This window comes from Cherax quadricarinatus, chromosome 47 (assembly GCF_038502225.1).
Source record: "Cherax quadricarinatus isolate ZL_2023a chromosome 47, ASM3850222v1, whole genome shotgun sequence".
Lineage (NCBI taxonomy): Eukaryota > Metazoa > Arthropoda > Malacostraca > Decapoda > Parastacidae > Cherax > Cherax quadricarinatus.
Genome location: NC_091338.1, coordinates 1,155,489 through 1,171,341, shown reverse-complemented (window position 1 = coordinate 1,171,341; position 15,853 = coordinate 1,155,489). Strand labels below are relative to the sequence as shown.

General features: G+C 38.5%; 1 protein-coding gene across 1 annotated transcript in view; it reads right to left on the bottom strand.

Annotated features, from left to right (window-relative positions):
* LOC128696590 (saccharopine dehydrogenase-like oxidoreductase) overlaps nucleotides 1–15,853 on the bottom strand; it is a gene marked incomplete in the record, with an annotated part of 34,761 nt that overhangs the window by 9,438 nt on the left and 9,470 nt on the right. Inside the window, 3 exon segments of the mRNA XM_070094654.1 lie at nucleotides 8,395–8,489; nucleotides 9,677–9,844; nucleotides 14,950–15,184. Coding sequence (XP_069950755.1) covers nucleotides 8,395–8,489; nucleotides 9,677–9,844; nucleotides 14,950–15,184 — 498 coding nt within the window.

Genomic DNA, 15,853 nt, shown 5'->3' with positions numbered 1-15,853 from the left:
GTCACTGGACCTCTGTCGCACAACAAATCTGTCCATAGAGCTCTGTACCTCCCGTTCCTTTAAGATTGGTCTAAAATGGGCAACAACATTGTCATTATAATAGTCACCAGCATGGCTTGCAATAGCTGTGTTAGGGCGATTTTCATCCATAAAGGTTTGCAGTTCAACCCACTTTGCACACATTTCCTTAATTTTTGAAGTAGGCACAATGGATTCCACAACTGGCATAGGCTTCTCGGGGTTAGCCCCAAACCCTTCAAAATCTTTCTTAATTTCCATACTAATTCTCACCCTTTTTACCACAGGGTTGGCACTAGAAGCTTTCTTGGGGCCCATGGTGACTTATTTTGCAGAAACAAGCACCAAAAACAGTGATAATATGGAATGTACCGAATGTATGCTTAGATGCGAGCACACTGGCTGGCTTGTAAACACTGGCACTCACGTGGACGCGTCCCAGACAAATCGCATCTGGCGGGTTTTTTAACGAGTGGCGAGGCAAAATTTTTGCATTAAAATGTATTAAGTACCGGATTTAACGTATATCGATGCCATCGAATACCGGGAGTCCACTGTATTTCTTGTTTTAATAAACATACCATACTAGAAGCTACAGTACTTTGTTATTCATTCATGAGGCATCTTAATGCAGCACAAAAGAAGTCTTGCTTCTTGATACAACTTTCTAAGCATAGCAGTTTGAACTAGCCAGCAAATCCGAAGTTAACCCTTTCAGTGGCCGTCACGTAGAACTATGCTGTTGAGGTCATGGTCCCTCATGCAGTTCTACGTCGTAAGCTTGGTTCACTCAGATAAAGTGTGAATGATAAATTCTGGCATAGATATAAAAGAGTGGGTCAGCACAGTGTGTACAGTATAAAAAAAAAATACTGCTCCATGCAGTGCATGATGGGAAAAGCAAAACTTTGAATGTGTATATGGTTTAATTCTTTCAGGGTTGGTGCAGTACATGTACTAGTACGGCTTGCACGCCAGGTTTGGTGCCGTACTAGTACGCATAAATTCTAGCGCCTTCAAATCTAGCAAGAGAAAGCTGGTAGGCCTACACATGAAAGAATGGGTCTATGTGGTCAGTGTGCACAGTATAAAATTCCTGAAGCACACAGTGCATAATGAGAAAAAACTCAGCGTTTTTTATTTAAAACAGCGACTTTGCAGTGTATTTTCGTATGCTATTTATGGTTGTATTCTAGTTTTCCTAGTCTCATTTTATAGAATGGAAGACATTACAGAAATTGAGATGATCTTGATTGATTTCACAATGAAAAGTACCTTGAAATTGAGCTCAAAGTAACAGAAATATTCAATTTTTGCCAAAGTTCAAAAGTAAACAAATCATGCCATGCATCTATTTTTTTTTATTATTATCAAACTGGCCGATTCCCACCAAGGCAGGGTGGCCCGAAAAAGAAAAACTTTCACCATCATTCACTCCATCACTGTCTTGTCAGAAGGGTGCTTTACACTACAGTTTTTAAATTGCAACATTAACACCCTTCCTTCAGAGTGCAGGCACTGTACTTCCCATCTCCAGGACTCGAGTCCGGCCTGCAGGTTTCCCTGAACCCCTTCATAAATGTTACTTTGCTCACACTCCAACAGCACGTCAAGTATTAAAAACCATTTGTCTCCATTCACTCCTATCAAACACGCTCACGCATGCCTGCTGGAAGTCCAAGCCCCTCGCACACAAAACCTCCTTTACCCCCTCCCTCCAACCTTTCCTAGGCCGACCCCTACGCCGCCTTCCTTCCACTACAGACTGATACACTCTTGAAGTCACTCTGTTTCTCTCCATTCTCTCTACATGTCCGAACCACCTCAACAACCTTTCCTCAGCCCTCTGGACAACAGTTTTGGTAATCCCGCACCTCCTCCTAACTTCCAAACTACGAATTCTCTGCATTATATTCACACTACACATTGCCCTCAGACATGACATCTCCACTGCCTCCAGCCTTCTCCTCGCTGCAACATTCATCACCCATGCTTCACACCCATATAAGAGCGTTGGTAAAACTATACTCTCATACATTCCCCTATAATATTTTTTCACAAGTGCGCTGATATTATTTATACCATTTCTACACTAATGCAGTAGTCTGTGTAACATTAAATCTTCTAATTTTTTGCGAGAATAAAAATTCAAGGTGAAAAGCCTGGGGACGTGACTAATGAACAGAAGAAACGTTATTTTAGTGCCAGGAATGTCTGTCTTGTTTATTCTGGACCCTATTTGGAAATTGGCATCTTCTGAAATTTGAGCGAAATTGGCAAAATTGCCAATTTCTGACCACTTTATTGGATAGTTGAAATCGGTAAATGGGTAATTTATTGTACTCATTCGATTGAAAAAATGGAGTTCTAGCGAAATAGTTATGATTTTTGTCGACTGTTACATTGAAATCGGTCGAAAATAGGGCTCAAAGTGGGCGAAATCGCCAATGAGTAAACATCACCGAGACAGCTAACTTCGCAAGAGCATAATTCCGTAAGTTTTCCATCGAATTTCATACTTTTGGTGTCATTATGAGCGGGAAAAGATTCTCTATCATTTCATAAGAAAAAATAATTTTTTTTTTTTTTCAAAAAAATTCTGACCCTGAGAACAAGTTCAGGAGAGGACCTGCTGACCCTGAAAGGGTTAAAATACAGTGGACCCCCAACTTACGTTGGCCTCAACCTATGATAAAACTGACTTACGATGTTTGTCAGTGTAAAAATTTGACCCCGACCTACGCTGAAAAACTCTACTTGCATCATTCGTCCCAAATGCGGCCGTCTGGTCCGCCTGGGCTGAGTGCCTCAGCTGATCTAGTGTGACATTGTTTACAAGCCAGGGCGGACGGTTGCACGCATACATTCAATAAATTTTGTATTATTCCAGTGTTTTTAGTGCTTGTAACTGCTAAATAAGCCACCATGGGCCCAAAGAAAGCTTCTAGTGCCAACCCTATGGTAAAAATGGCGAGAAATACTACCGAAATACTATCGTACCATGGTCAGCTGTACTACTCGAAGATGTGGAGAGACTGTTGTTGGTGTGGCTTATCGAGAATACCGAGAAACAATTAACCCCAGAGGGTTAGTCACCCAGGATAACCCAAGAAAGTCAGTGTGTCATTGAGGACTGTAGCTTATTTCCATTGGGGTCCTTAATCTTGTCCCCCAGGATGCGACCCACACCAGTTGACTAACACCCAGGTGAACAGGAAAAAATGCCTGGAACTAGTGCTCATATTAGTGAATTTAAGGCCAGCAAAGGTTGGTTTGAGAGATTTAAGAATCGTAGTGGCATACACAGTGTGATAAGGCATGCTCTGGAAGAAAATGCCACACAGGACCTACATTACTCAGGAGGAAAAGGCACTCCTAGGACACTGTCTCATCACTCATTACCACATCTTCAATAAAGGCAAGTGTCATTTATTCTTCATTTAGTACACTACTATATGCACAATATATATTGTGCATGTATCCTCCTTTTTGTGTGTAGGAAAATGTATATTTCATGTGGTAAAAATTTTTTATTCATACTTTTGGGCGTCTTGAACGGATTAATTTGACTTCCATTATTTCTTATGGGGAAAATTAATTCGACTTACGATAATTTCGTCTTACGATGTGCTCTCTTGAACGGATTAATATCCTAAGTCGGGGGTCCACTGTAGAGGCTTTGAGGTGTTTTCTTGGATGGTTTTTATAGTTTTATTGGCTGTTTCTTGATATCATTTAATAGAATGGAAGACATACTACTGAAATAGGGATGATTTTAGTTGGTTTCAGGACCAGTAGTAGTTTGAAATCGAGCTCAAAGTAGAGGAAATACAGTGGAACCCCTACTTGCGAGCATATCCATGTGAGAGTTTTTCCAAATACAAGCAGTCGATGGGTCGATTTTTTGTTTCTATACACAAACAAAATTTCCATAAGTGAGCAAACCTCAAGGCAGGTTCCTTGACGCTGGTGAGGGGCTCTTACTCTTGATTTAGGGAATTGTATCTCATTTCTTTGTTGGACTATCTTATTGAAACTTGGACAATGAATGATGGAAAGATACTTCTTAACATACACCAAAAATGAAAGAAATCTAAGCATAAATAATGGAGTTCACTTCTCGGCAATTAGCCACCCCTTAGCGGTATTTTCGTGTGGTTTTTATGGTTGTATTCTCGTTTTCTTGGTCTCATTTGATAGATTGGAAGATATATTACAGAAATAGATATGATTTTGATTGCTTTCATGACGAAAAGTACATGTACCTTGAAATTGAACTCAACACAGGAGAAATGTTCAATTGTTTTGGCTATGTTCGAGAGTAAACAAATGACGTCACTGTCCATTCCAATATGCAGTCATGAATGGGTTGACATTATTTATACAATTATTGCAATATGGCATAACAGTAAATCTTATATTTTTTGGACTTCCAGCAGGCGTGCATGAGCGTGTTCGATAGGAGTGAATGGAGACGAATGGTATTTGGGACCTGACGATCTGTTGGAGTGTGAGCAGGGTAATATTTAGTGAAGGGATTCAGGGAGACCGGTTATTTTTATATAGCCGGACTCAAGTCCTGGAAATGGGAAGTACAATGCCTGCACTTTAAAGGAGGGGTTTGGGATATTAGCAGTTTGGAGGAATATGTTGTGTATCTTTATATGTATATTCTTCTAAACTGTTGTGTTCTGAGCACCTCTGCAAAAACAGTGATTATGTGTGTGAGGTGAAAGTGTTGAATGATGAAAGTATTTTCTTTTTGGGGATTTTCTTTCTTTTTGGGTCACCCTGCCTCGGTGGGAGACGGCCGACTTGTTGGGAGAGAGAAAAAAAAAAAAAAAAAAAAAAAAAAAAAAAATAGGTATAATAATAATAGTAAGTATAATAATATAATACAATAAGAATAATAATATAATACATATATAATAATAATGTACTACATAATAATAATTATAATAATAGACTGCTTCAAAAGGCCATCACTAGATGGCAGTGTTTACCACAACATAGAGGGAGCGGTTGTGGCTGCCTCCACCTGTTATATAATGGCATATTTTATTCATTCTAGAGTATACATCAGGTTTCTATGTTATTTATATTGTTTATTATGTCATATTAGATGAACTGTGATAGATAAATAAGCTGTACAGATGATATTACCAACATATTCAAGAAGCATTTTGTCCAGTCTCCAACTTGTCCACCACCAACACCGCCCATACCACTACATGAATTACATATTTTATTCATTTTAGAGTATACAGTGGTCCCTCAATTATCGTCCTTAATCCGTTCCTGGAAGCGGGACTATTATCGAAATAGACGATTTTCAAGTCAATTTTCCCCATAAGAAATAATGTAAATCCAATTAATTCGTTCCAGACATCCAGAAGTATCAACAACAATTTTTTTTTTTACCTAAAAGATAGATTTACATGCACAAAAGAATGAATATTCAACATGACAGTTACCTTTATTGAAGGCTGTTGTTGATGAATGGAAGACAGGGAGGAAGACAGGGAGGAAGAGAGGGGGAAGAGAAGGGGAATCCCCCTCCATAAGGACTCTAGGTCACTTATGGGGTCACTTCCCTAGCATAAATATAGATTTACATGCAGAAAAGAATGCCAAATAAATGTAAAGCACTAATAAAATGTATAAATGAACATTGGTAATAGGGGTAGTTGATGAGTGGAACGGTCTGCCTAGTAGGGTGATCGAAGCTAAAATATTGGGTAGTTTCAAATTTAGGTTGGATAAATACACGAGTGAGAGGGGTTGGATTTGAGTCAGACTTGCACCTGAGCTTATTGCTTGGGTAGCATTTGTTGTGTTAGTGGGTTGGATTTGTGAAGGACTGGCCTAGTATGGGCCAGCAGGCCTACTGCAGTGTTCCTCCTTTCTTATGTTCTTATTGAAGACTTGTTTGTGTGAGGGAGGGATGGTAAGTTTATTGTTGGAGAATATGACACTAATATCAACTCTACGGCTTATTTGTCTATCACAATTCAACTAATATGACATAATAAACAATATTAATAACATAGAAACATGGAATATACTCTAGAATGAATAAAATAAGTCATTATGTATGTCATGAGAGGTGTTGTGTTGTGTTGTTGTTGGGTATATAAGGGCCACTGAGAGCAAGCCGTGAAGCAGCAGCTGAGGCGGCGGTGTTTTCTGTAGCCCTATATAACTCCAACAACATTGGAGGAGTTGATAGAATCGCTGAATCACTAAAGAAGGCACCCTCTACCACCATCACTACTGCCTTCTACCACTATTACAACTGTTACCACCATCACTACTACCTTCTACCACCATCAACCACTATCACAACTGCTTCCACTCTACCACCACGTCCTTTGTATTTTTCTACAAACTTTTTCATAAATTATACGTGTTTCTCACATTCTTTACCAAAGGGCTGGCACTAGAACCTTTCTTTGGAGCCATGGTAGCTTATTTAGCACTTGCAAGCACTAAAATCAATGGAATATTATGAAATATTTCGTAGGAGCAAGTTAGGGGACCGTCACTCACTGGTAAACAATGGCACACTGGCTGGGAAGGCAGGCCCCGGCGGCTCAGAGCGTGAGTACGCGTCCCAGATGAAGGACGATTAGCGAGTTAACGGACCATTTGCGAGCCAATGTTTAGACGAAATAATGGAACTATTTCCGAAATGGGAGACTTTCAGGCCGGGCGATTATTGAGGGACCACTGTATATATATCAGGTTTCTATGTTATTTATATTGTTTATTATGTCATATTAGATGAAGTGAGATAGATAAATAAGCCGTAGAGTTGATATTAGCAAAATTATTGAGGTACAGAATTCCACTGAAACGGATTAATTGCATTTCAATTAATTTAAATGAGGAAAATTGACTCTGCAAACGAGCAAATCCAGTTTCGAGCAAGGTCCTGGAATGGATTAAACTCGCAAGCAGAGGTTCCACTGTATATCTTTTTTGATTTTCCTGAGGGCGGGTAAGGTATCCCTACACCCCACAGTCAGTTTTATGCATTTTTAATAGGTCTGATTCAATTATTAAGACACCGTAAACCATGACCAATCATTTCTGGTTAAATTTTATTATCTGAGAAATAAGAGTATATCTTCTATTTTTGTGCGATTATGAGTTCAAAATGGAAAGCAAATATAATACAGGAGAGGCCTGGGGATGTGATTAATGATCAGAGGAAATGCTGTTTAGTGCCAGGAATTTCTACAATGTTTATTTTGGAATGTTTTTAAATTGGTATTTTTTTAATTTTGTGTAAAACTGGCCAAATTACTGACCTCTGTGCACTTTAAAGGGTAGTTGAAATGATTAAATGGATGATTTCTTATGCTCAACTGATAGAAAGAAAGGCTTACTAGCAAAATAGCTAAGAATTTGGTCGATTGGAGCAATGAACTTGGCTTAAAACAGGACTCAAAGACAGTAAAAAATGGCTGATGTGTAAATTGTGCTGAGAATGCACCTGCATAATTCTGCAAGTTTTTCATCAAATGTTTTACTTTTGGTATCACTACCTTCAGAAAAAAGATTCTCTTACCATTTAAGATGAAAAAATAATTAAAAAAAGAAAAATGGGTCTCAACAGTGATGGGGTTAATACGAATTGGATCTGCAAAGCTTCATGTACATCAGCAAATTATGGAGATGACTATTCAAGAAAAATAATTTGATACTGGTGAAGGGCTCTACATCCATGAAATTGGAGCTACTCTTCCTTTCTTCGAACCAAACCTTATAACCTATTGTTTAGAAACCATACCCCGGCCGGGATTGAACCCGCGGTCAGAGAGTCTCAAAACTGTTTAGGCTCTGTATGACCACTTTAGTTTGAGCACTTCCCCACAAATATATAAATACAGTGGAACCTTGGTACTTCAACAGCACCCTACTCGAACAATTCGGTATTCGAATGCTTTGTTCGGTAAAAAAAAAATCGCTTGGTAGTTGATCTTTTGCACAGCACTCTACCAAACACACACAACCTGCCAGAACTTTTCTGTAAACTATTTGGTGTTCTTTTGCATTTTTGGGTTTTTTTAATATTATTGTATAAATAAGTCACCATGGGGGCTACGAAGATTAGTGATAACAGCCAAACAAAAAGAAAATTGGTTGGAAAAAATTAGTTCAATATTCAAACAGATCGGCACTCTAACAGCTTTCTGGAACGAATTAAGTTCAAGTACTGAGGTTCCACTGTAAATTAATGGCATATAAACGAATATATCTTAGCACCAGAAAAAATAAGTTGCCGTTGGATTACTTAGATAAAAACACACTAAATGCTCCACATTAAGGCAATACAAAATTGTTGAAAAACCTGGTGGGATTTTGACTTACTTCCCTGTGCAGAGGCTTTTTTCCCTGAGGATGGTCATGGCAGTGGCAACCATCATTAGTGAAGTGGCAGCATAAGCAGGGTCTGGTCCAGATACCTGCTAGTCAGTGCACATTATATTAAGTAAATACATACTAAAAGTAAGACTGCAATTCTGAATGACCTATAGAAGTTGAGAATGTTTGTGAATACTCTACAATAATAATAATGGTATTACATTCTTGGAGAGTGCTACACAACAGAAATGAGAGATGGTAGAGAGTGGAAGGTAGAGAATAAGAGTTATACTAAGGCATTTGAGAGGCAAGAGTTGCTGACGAGAATAATACAACAATATGATGTCAGCACACTTCTGGCCAAACAGCAATTGAATGAATGATGGTGAATGTGTTTTCTCCTTTCTTGGGCCACTCTACCTTGGTGGGAGACGGCCATTGTGTTAAAAAACTGTAGTGCAGAGCATACATTTATTTATAGACTATGTTTTGCTCTAACAGAACCTGATAAAGCTTCTTCTGGAAAAAACAAAAATCTATAAAGAATGGTTTGCTCTACACATACTCCATAAAAAGTAATATTTTAAGCAGGTATTGTATAAGAGTGGTGAGAAGAGAATTTATGAGCATGGCAAATTATGTTGCGAGTTTCTCAGCCAGTGTTCTTGCCAGGACAGTCTAATACTTGATCTTGTACATGATAATAACATGTATCTGATAATGACAAAATAAGTATAAACCAAACTAAGCAAAGTTTAGATAGAGCAAGGTTGAAGCTTTTTCTATCTTTCCCAATCACTTGGAGTAGAGTACCTAGGGAGTACAAGGTTTAAGCAAAGTAAAACTGATAAATCTCATTATTTCCTAGTTTCTTAAATCTTTGACACAAGGTGCAGTTTCCTAGAAAAAAATCAATACTGTACTCATCTTACTACTAGATCTTATCTACCTAATTTATTAATTGGATCCCCATGTCCATACAAGAAACTAGATACAATATAATAATTGTAAATAAACATGAGAAATCAAGAGTAAACAGTGTGCAGCAGCAATGTTTGCTAACAGTAGCAGCACGAGTGCTGCTGCTGCTACCTCTAGCTTCTGTGGCAGCAACATTGCTGCTGCTACTACTGCCTCTAGCCTCTGTGGCAGCAAGTATTTCCACAAATTGGGGGAGCAAGGCCATGTTTGTAAATCATTAAATGACTCCAAAGTTTTTATGCCATGAAAGTGGAACATCTTGAGTCAGGAACCTACTGTATTTACATCAGAATCGGTTATACATTACCGTGACAAGAAGAGAAGAATCAGGTGGGTCTACATGTTGATCAGATGCAGCTAACAGTTGCTGTGACCATCCATGACCAATTAAAGTAGCAGTGAATTTCACACCTTTCAGTTTTTCACGATCAGCTCCAGCATGCTTGAACACACCAGCAGTCATTATTTCTGGATACTGTGGGGGATATAAGTACATGTACACACTTCTAGTAAATTGACTTGAATCTTAAACATCTATTCAAAATATCCAGCAAAGCATTATGGATCATTTTGAACAGTTAACAAAAGCTACCTCTTTATCCTTTCACTTATGCCAAGATATCTCACTATCATTTTCATTGGTAGACTATAATAGCAAATGGTAAGAGAGAGGTGAAAGTGTATAAACTAAGGGAGGAGGAAGTTCAGGTGAAATATAAGCAACTATTGGCAGAAAGGTGGGCTGGTGAAGGTATGAGTAGAGGGGGAGGGGGTTGAAGAGGGTTGGAATAGTTTTAAAAATGCAGTATTAGAATGTGGGGCAAAAGTTTGTGGTTATAGGAGGGTGGATGCAGGAGGAAAGAGGAGTGATTGGTGGAATGATGTAGTAAAGGGTGTGATAAAAGAGAAAAAGGTAGCTTATGAGAGGTGTTTACAAAGCAGAAGTGTTATAAGAAGAGTAGAGTATATGGAGAGTAAAAGAAAGGTAAAGAGAGTGGTGAGAGAGTGCAAAAGGAGAGCAGATGATAGAGTGGGAGAGGTACTGTCAAGAAATTTTAATGAAAATAAGAAAAATTTTTGGAGTGAGTTAAACAAGATAAGAAAGCCTAGGGAACTAATGGATTTGTCAGTTAAAAACAGAGTAGGGGAGTTAGTAGATGGGGAGATGGAGATTTTGGGTAGATGATGAGAATATTTTGAGTAACTTTTAAATGTCGATGAAGAAAGGGAGGTGGTAATTTCATGCACTGGCTAGGGAGGCATACCATCTTTTAGGAGTGAAGAATTCAAATTCAAAGTTTACTCTCTATAAGGATTACAATGCTGAGTTTACAGAATTTGGTTATTGTGTGGTTTACATGTAGTAGCTCTTAGCTTGCCAATAAAGTTAGGAATCCTTAACCTGTTAATAGCTTGTCAATAAAGCTAGGGATCCTTAACCTTGTCAAACCCTGTGTTAAAAAAAAAAAAAGAGAGATTACAGAGTGTACCACTAGAACACCTAGCATGGCTAGGCATTTCGGGCAGACTTAGTTTAATTCTTAATTTTAAAATATTACAAATTATGAGGTAAGTTGGTATTATGGCTAAGTGACTAAATACTAGTTTGTGAGTTTAGCAATGTGAATGCTTTTGTTTTGGCACAGTACATAGTTTCAGTATTGGAGTATCACAGGATTCATTATTTTAAGATTGAGATTAATATTTCTGTTTATGGTCAAATGGGCAAGTGAGTGTAAGTGTGAACCACCAGGTGGTATTTGTGTAGTTAGTTGACAGGGTGTATCAGGGAGATAAGATGTTTTCTAATGGTAGTTTTGAAGGTGATGAATGTGTCTGCAGTTCTAGAGTTCTCAGGTAGGGTGTTCCAGATTTTAGGGCCTTTGACATACATTGAATTTTTGTAAAGGTTTAGTCGGACACAGGGAATGTCGTAGAGATGTTTGTGTCTGGTGTTACGCCTGTGGGTTCTGTCAACTATCAAGAAAGCATTTTAGGTCAAGGTTGATATTGGAGTTTAAGGTCCTGTAGATGTAGATTGCACAGTAGTAAGTGTGGATGTACTGAACAGGGAGTAAGTTTAGATCTATGAAGAGTGGGGGGGGTGTGTTGCCAGGGATGGGATTTAGTGATTATTCTTACTGCAGCTTTTTGTTGGGTTATTATTGGCTTTAGGTGTGTTGCTGCAGTTGATCCCCAAGCACAAATAACATAGGTGAGGTATGGATAAATAAGTGAGTGGTATAGTGCGAGAAGGGCATTTTGCGGCACGTAGTATCGTATCTTGGAGAGGATCCCAACCGTTTTGGATACTTTTTTGGTTATGTGTTGGATATGGGTGCTGAAATTCAGGTTGTTGTCAAGGTATAGGCCTAGGAATTTGCCCTCATTATGTCTGGTAATTAGAGTGTTGTCGATCTTAATGTTAATCTGTGCATCTCCTGCTCTGCTACCAAGCATAATATAGTAGGTTTTGTCAGTGTTAAGCGTAAGTTTATTGGCTGTCATCCAAGTCGATATTTTGATCAGCTCCTAGTTAACAATGGTGTTGAGGGTGGCAAGATTAGGGTGAGAGATGACATAAGTCGTGTCGTCAGCAAAGAGAATGGGTTTCAGGTGTTGGGATACGTTTGGAAGATCACTGATGTATATGAGGAAGAGCAGGGGACCAAGGACACTTCCCTGCGGAACTCCAGTATCAAGTGGCCGTGTTGTTGATGCTGTGTCTTTAAAAATTCCTAGCGGATATTCCTTATTTTCCAATGCTGTGTAAAGCAGATCTAGCATTTTTATGATTGCATCATTAGTGCTTTTATTTTTCCTGAATCCAAATTGGCAAGGGTTGAGTATGTTTTGTGCCGTTATAAATGAACATAGTCTCCTGTGCACGAGTTTCTCAAAGATTTTGGATAGCAATGGTAAGTTTGATATTGGCCTATAGTTGTTTAAGTCTGTAGGGTCACCACCTTTATGTATTGGTGCAACCCTTGCCATCTTGAGTAGTTTCGGGAAGGTGCTAGTTTCTAGTTACTTGTTAAAAAGTAATGAAATAGCATGCGAAAGGACATGGGCCGCTTGCTTGTACAGTAATGGTGGGACACGAGACAGATTCCCCGAGTTATTTTTAAGTGACTTTATAATCTCAGTGACTTCCGTGGGCTCAGTTGGTGCAAGATAGAAGGAATTTGGGAAATTCCCATCTAGGTAGTCCCCGGCATGGGCATTGGTATGTGGGATTTTATTGGCGAGATTAGATCCTATGGTTGAGAAGAAGTCGTTTATCTTGTTAGCTGTGTCAGTGGGATGTAGTGGTGTTTCATTAGGTTTAGTTAGGACAATATTCTTGGTTTTTTTTTCAGTTTGTGGGTCCCTAGAATCTGAGAGAGTGTTTTCCAGGTCTTTTTTATATCTCCTCTAGTGTCTGTGAATCTACTGGAGTAGTATAGTTGTTTGGCTTTCTTTATTACTTTGGTGAGAACTGATAAATAGTGTTTAAGAATATCTTTGTGTATTAAGCCCTGTCTATATTGCTTTTCATATTGGTGTTTCTTGTCAATGGATTTCAGAATGGTGCTGGTTAGCCATGGGCAACCAAGCCGTTTGTTTGTGATCTGTTTCGTTTTTATAGGACAATGTTTGTTGTATAGTCTAAGTAATTTGTTAAGAAAAATGTCTGTCCAGTCGTCAATACCATTGGCTTTGGAGAATTCTGTAGGCCAGTCAACAGTCTCTAGGTCAGCTGTGAACTTCCTTATTGAGGCCTAGTCATGGAGTCTAAATGAGACTTTGTTGTATTCAAGTGGTGGTTTACTACTGTTTGTCAGGAGGAAGGTAGGGTAGTGGTCTGTAGTACTATCTGTGATTATCCCTGATTTAAGGGGGGCTAGTATATTGGTCCATATGTGGTCTATTATGGTTGCACTTGTCTCAGTGAGCCTGGTTGGTTTAGTTATTGTTGGTATGAGAAGTGAAGTGTGTTGTTCATATTGTTGATGAAATCAGTTACAGGCTGATCATCTAGTATGCCAAGGTTGATGTTGAAGTCTCCAGCTAAGAGAAGGTGGTGCTTATTCATTTGTCTGTTTGTTATTAGTGACTAATTTCTCACTGAAATTTGGGATGTTTGTGTGAGGTATCCGGTAAATGGCACCGATTGTTATAGGTGTCTTAAGGTTTTTTACAGTAAAATTAGCAAAAATGTATTCCCCATATTCATCACTAAGCAAGTGGTGCTAATACAAGATAATTGGTTAGAGTAATAGATTGCAATACCACCCCCAACTTGGTTTGGTCTGCAGTTGTGAGTTGCTGTGTATCCTGGTAGAGGGTAGATATCTATTGTGTCCTGCTTAAGCCAGGTCTCAGTAAGAATAATGCAGGAGAAGGGTGTCTTTAGTGATTCAAGGAGTGCCAGGAGGTCATCATATTGTTTACTTAAGGACCTGATGTTGTAGTTAAGTACTGACAGACTTTTAGCATTGTTTAGGATAGTGCTGGCTTGTGATGCTGTGTAATAAAGGCAGTTACTTTCCAATAGGTTTTGATTGGGTGTCAGATTATGGAGGTTTAGATCAGGGTCAACATGATCAATCATCTTCTAGGTTTAAATTATGGTTATTTATATCCTGAGTTGTGTGTTGAGTTGAGAAGAGCAGGATGTGAGTATGGGGGAGGTGCGCGAGGCATTACATAGAATGAAAAGGGGTAAAGCAGCTTGAACTGACGGGATCATGACAGAAATGTTAAAAGCAGGGGAAGATATAGTGTTGGAGTGGTTGGTATTTTTGTTTAATAAATGAATGAAAGAGGGGAACGTACCTAGGGATTGGCAGAGAGCATGTATAGTCCCTTTATATGAAGGGAAGGGGGACAAGAGAGGTTAAAAATTATAGAGGAAGAAGTTTACTGAGTATACCAGGAAAAGTGTACGGTAGGGTTATTATTGAAAGAATTAGAGGCAAGACAGAATGTAGGATTGCGGATGAGCAAGGAGGTTTTAGAGTGGGTAGGGGATGTGTAGATGAAGTGTTTACATTGAAGCATATATGTGAACAGTAGTTAGATAAAGGTAGGGAAGTTTTTATTGCATTTATATGGATTTAGAAAGGGCATGTGAGAGTGGATAGGGGAGCAATGTAGGAGATGTTGCAAGTATATGGAATAGGTGGTAAGTTACTAAATGCTGTAAAGAGTTTTTATGAGGATAGTGAGGCTCAGGTTAGGGTGTGTAGAAGAGAGGGAGACTACTTCCCAGTAAAAGTAGGTCTTAGACAGGGATGTGTAATGTCACCATGGTTGTTTAATATATTTATAGATGGGGTTGTAAAAGAAGTAAATGCTAGGGTGTTCAGGAGAGGGGTGGGATTAAATTATGGGGAATCAAATTCAAAATGGGAAGTGACACGGTTACTTTTTGCTGATGATACTGTGCTTATGGGAGATTCTAAAGAAAAATTGCAAAGGTTAGTGGATGAACAATATTATATCATTTTACACAAAACAAGCAAACTCTCTTACAGTGAAGTGAATCTTCATGTTTACCATATAATCACTGAATGATGAACATAAATAATAAAATACCTTAAAAAGAAGATTCCTAGTCCAGCCAAAGTAACACATGAAAGCAAAATAAACCATGCCTAACAGCATTCCAACAGCCTGAAAAAAGCTTCGCGTGGCGAAGAATTGTTGAAACTGTATGGGACGTTGCTGAAGTTCATCAAAGCGGTACCTCTGTGTCCGATACACAACTGGTTCATCTGTGGGTAAAAATATTCCCCATAGTCCAAGTTTGTCATTCTTGTGGAGAATCCCTCTGAAATGTAAAAAATCATGAATTTATTAATAAAATTCTTCTCTTTATTACTGTGTGAAACAAAATTAGAAAGTCTTAAAAATGCTCCCTTTTTATCTTAGTTATTCATTGAATTAAATATATACCATTACTAATATCAAATTTACACTATCATTCTCAAATGGCTATTGTCAAGACCAGATCCCTATCACATTACAGAAATCCTATCACTAAACAAGTAAAACTATTCAATATCTATTACAGTGGAACCTCTACGTATGAGTGCATCCACATGTGAGTTTTTCCAGATATGAGCAGCTGCTTGGTTGATTTTTTGCTTCCAGACGCGAGCAAAATTTCCAGATGTGAGTGGGCCTCAAGGGAGGCCCACTCACATCTGGCAGTGAGGGGGATCTTGCTCTTGATCTAGGGGATTGGATCTCAGTTGTTTGTTGGACTATCTTATTGAAACCTGGGCAATGTATGATGAAAAGATGCTTCTTAACTTACACCAAAAATGAAAAATCGGACCATAAATAAAGGAGTTCACTTCTCAGCCATTAGCCTCCCCTTAGCAGTATATTTTCGTATGGTTTTTATGGCTGTATTCTCATTTTATTTGGTCTCATGTGATAGAATGGAAGATATACTACAAAAATAAATATGATTTTAATTGGTTTCACAATGAAA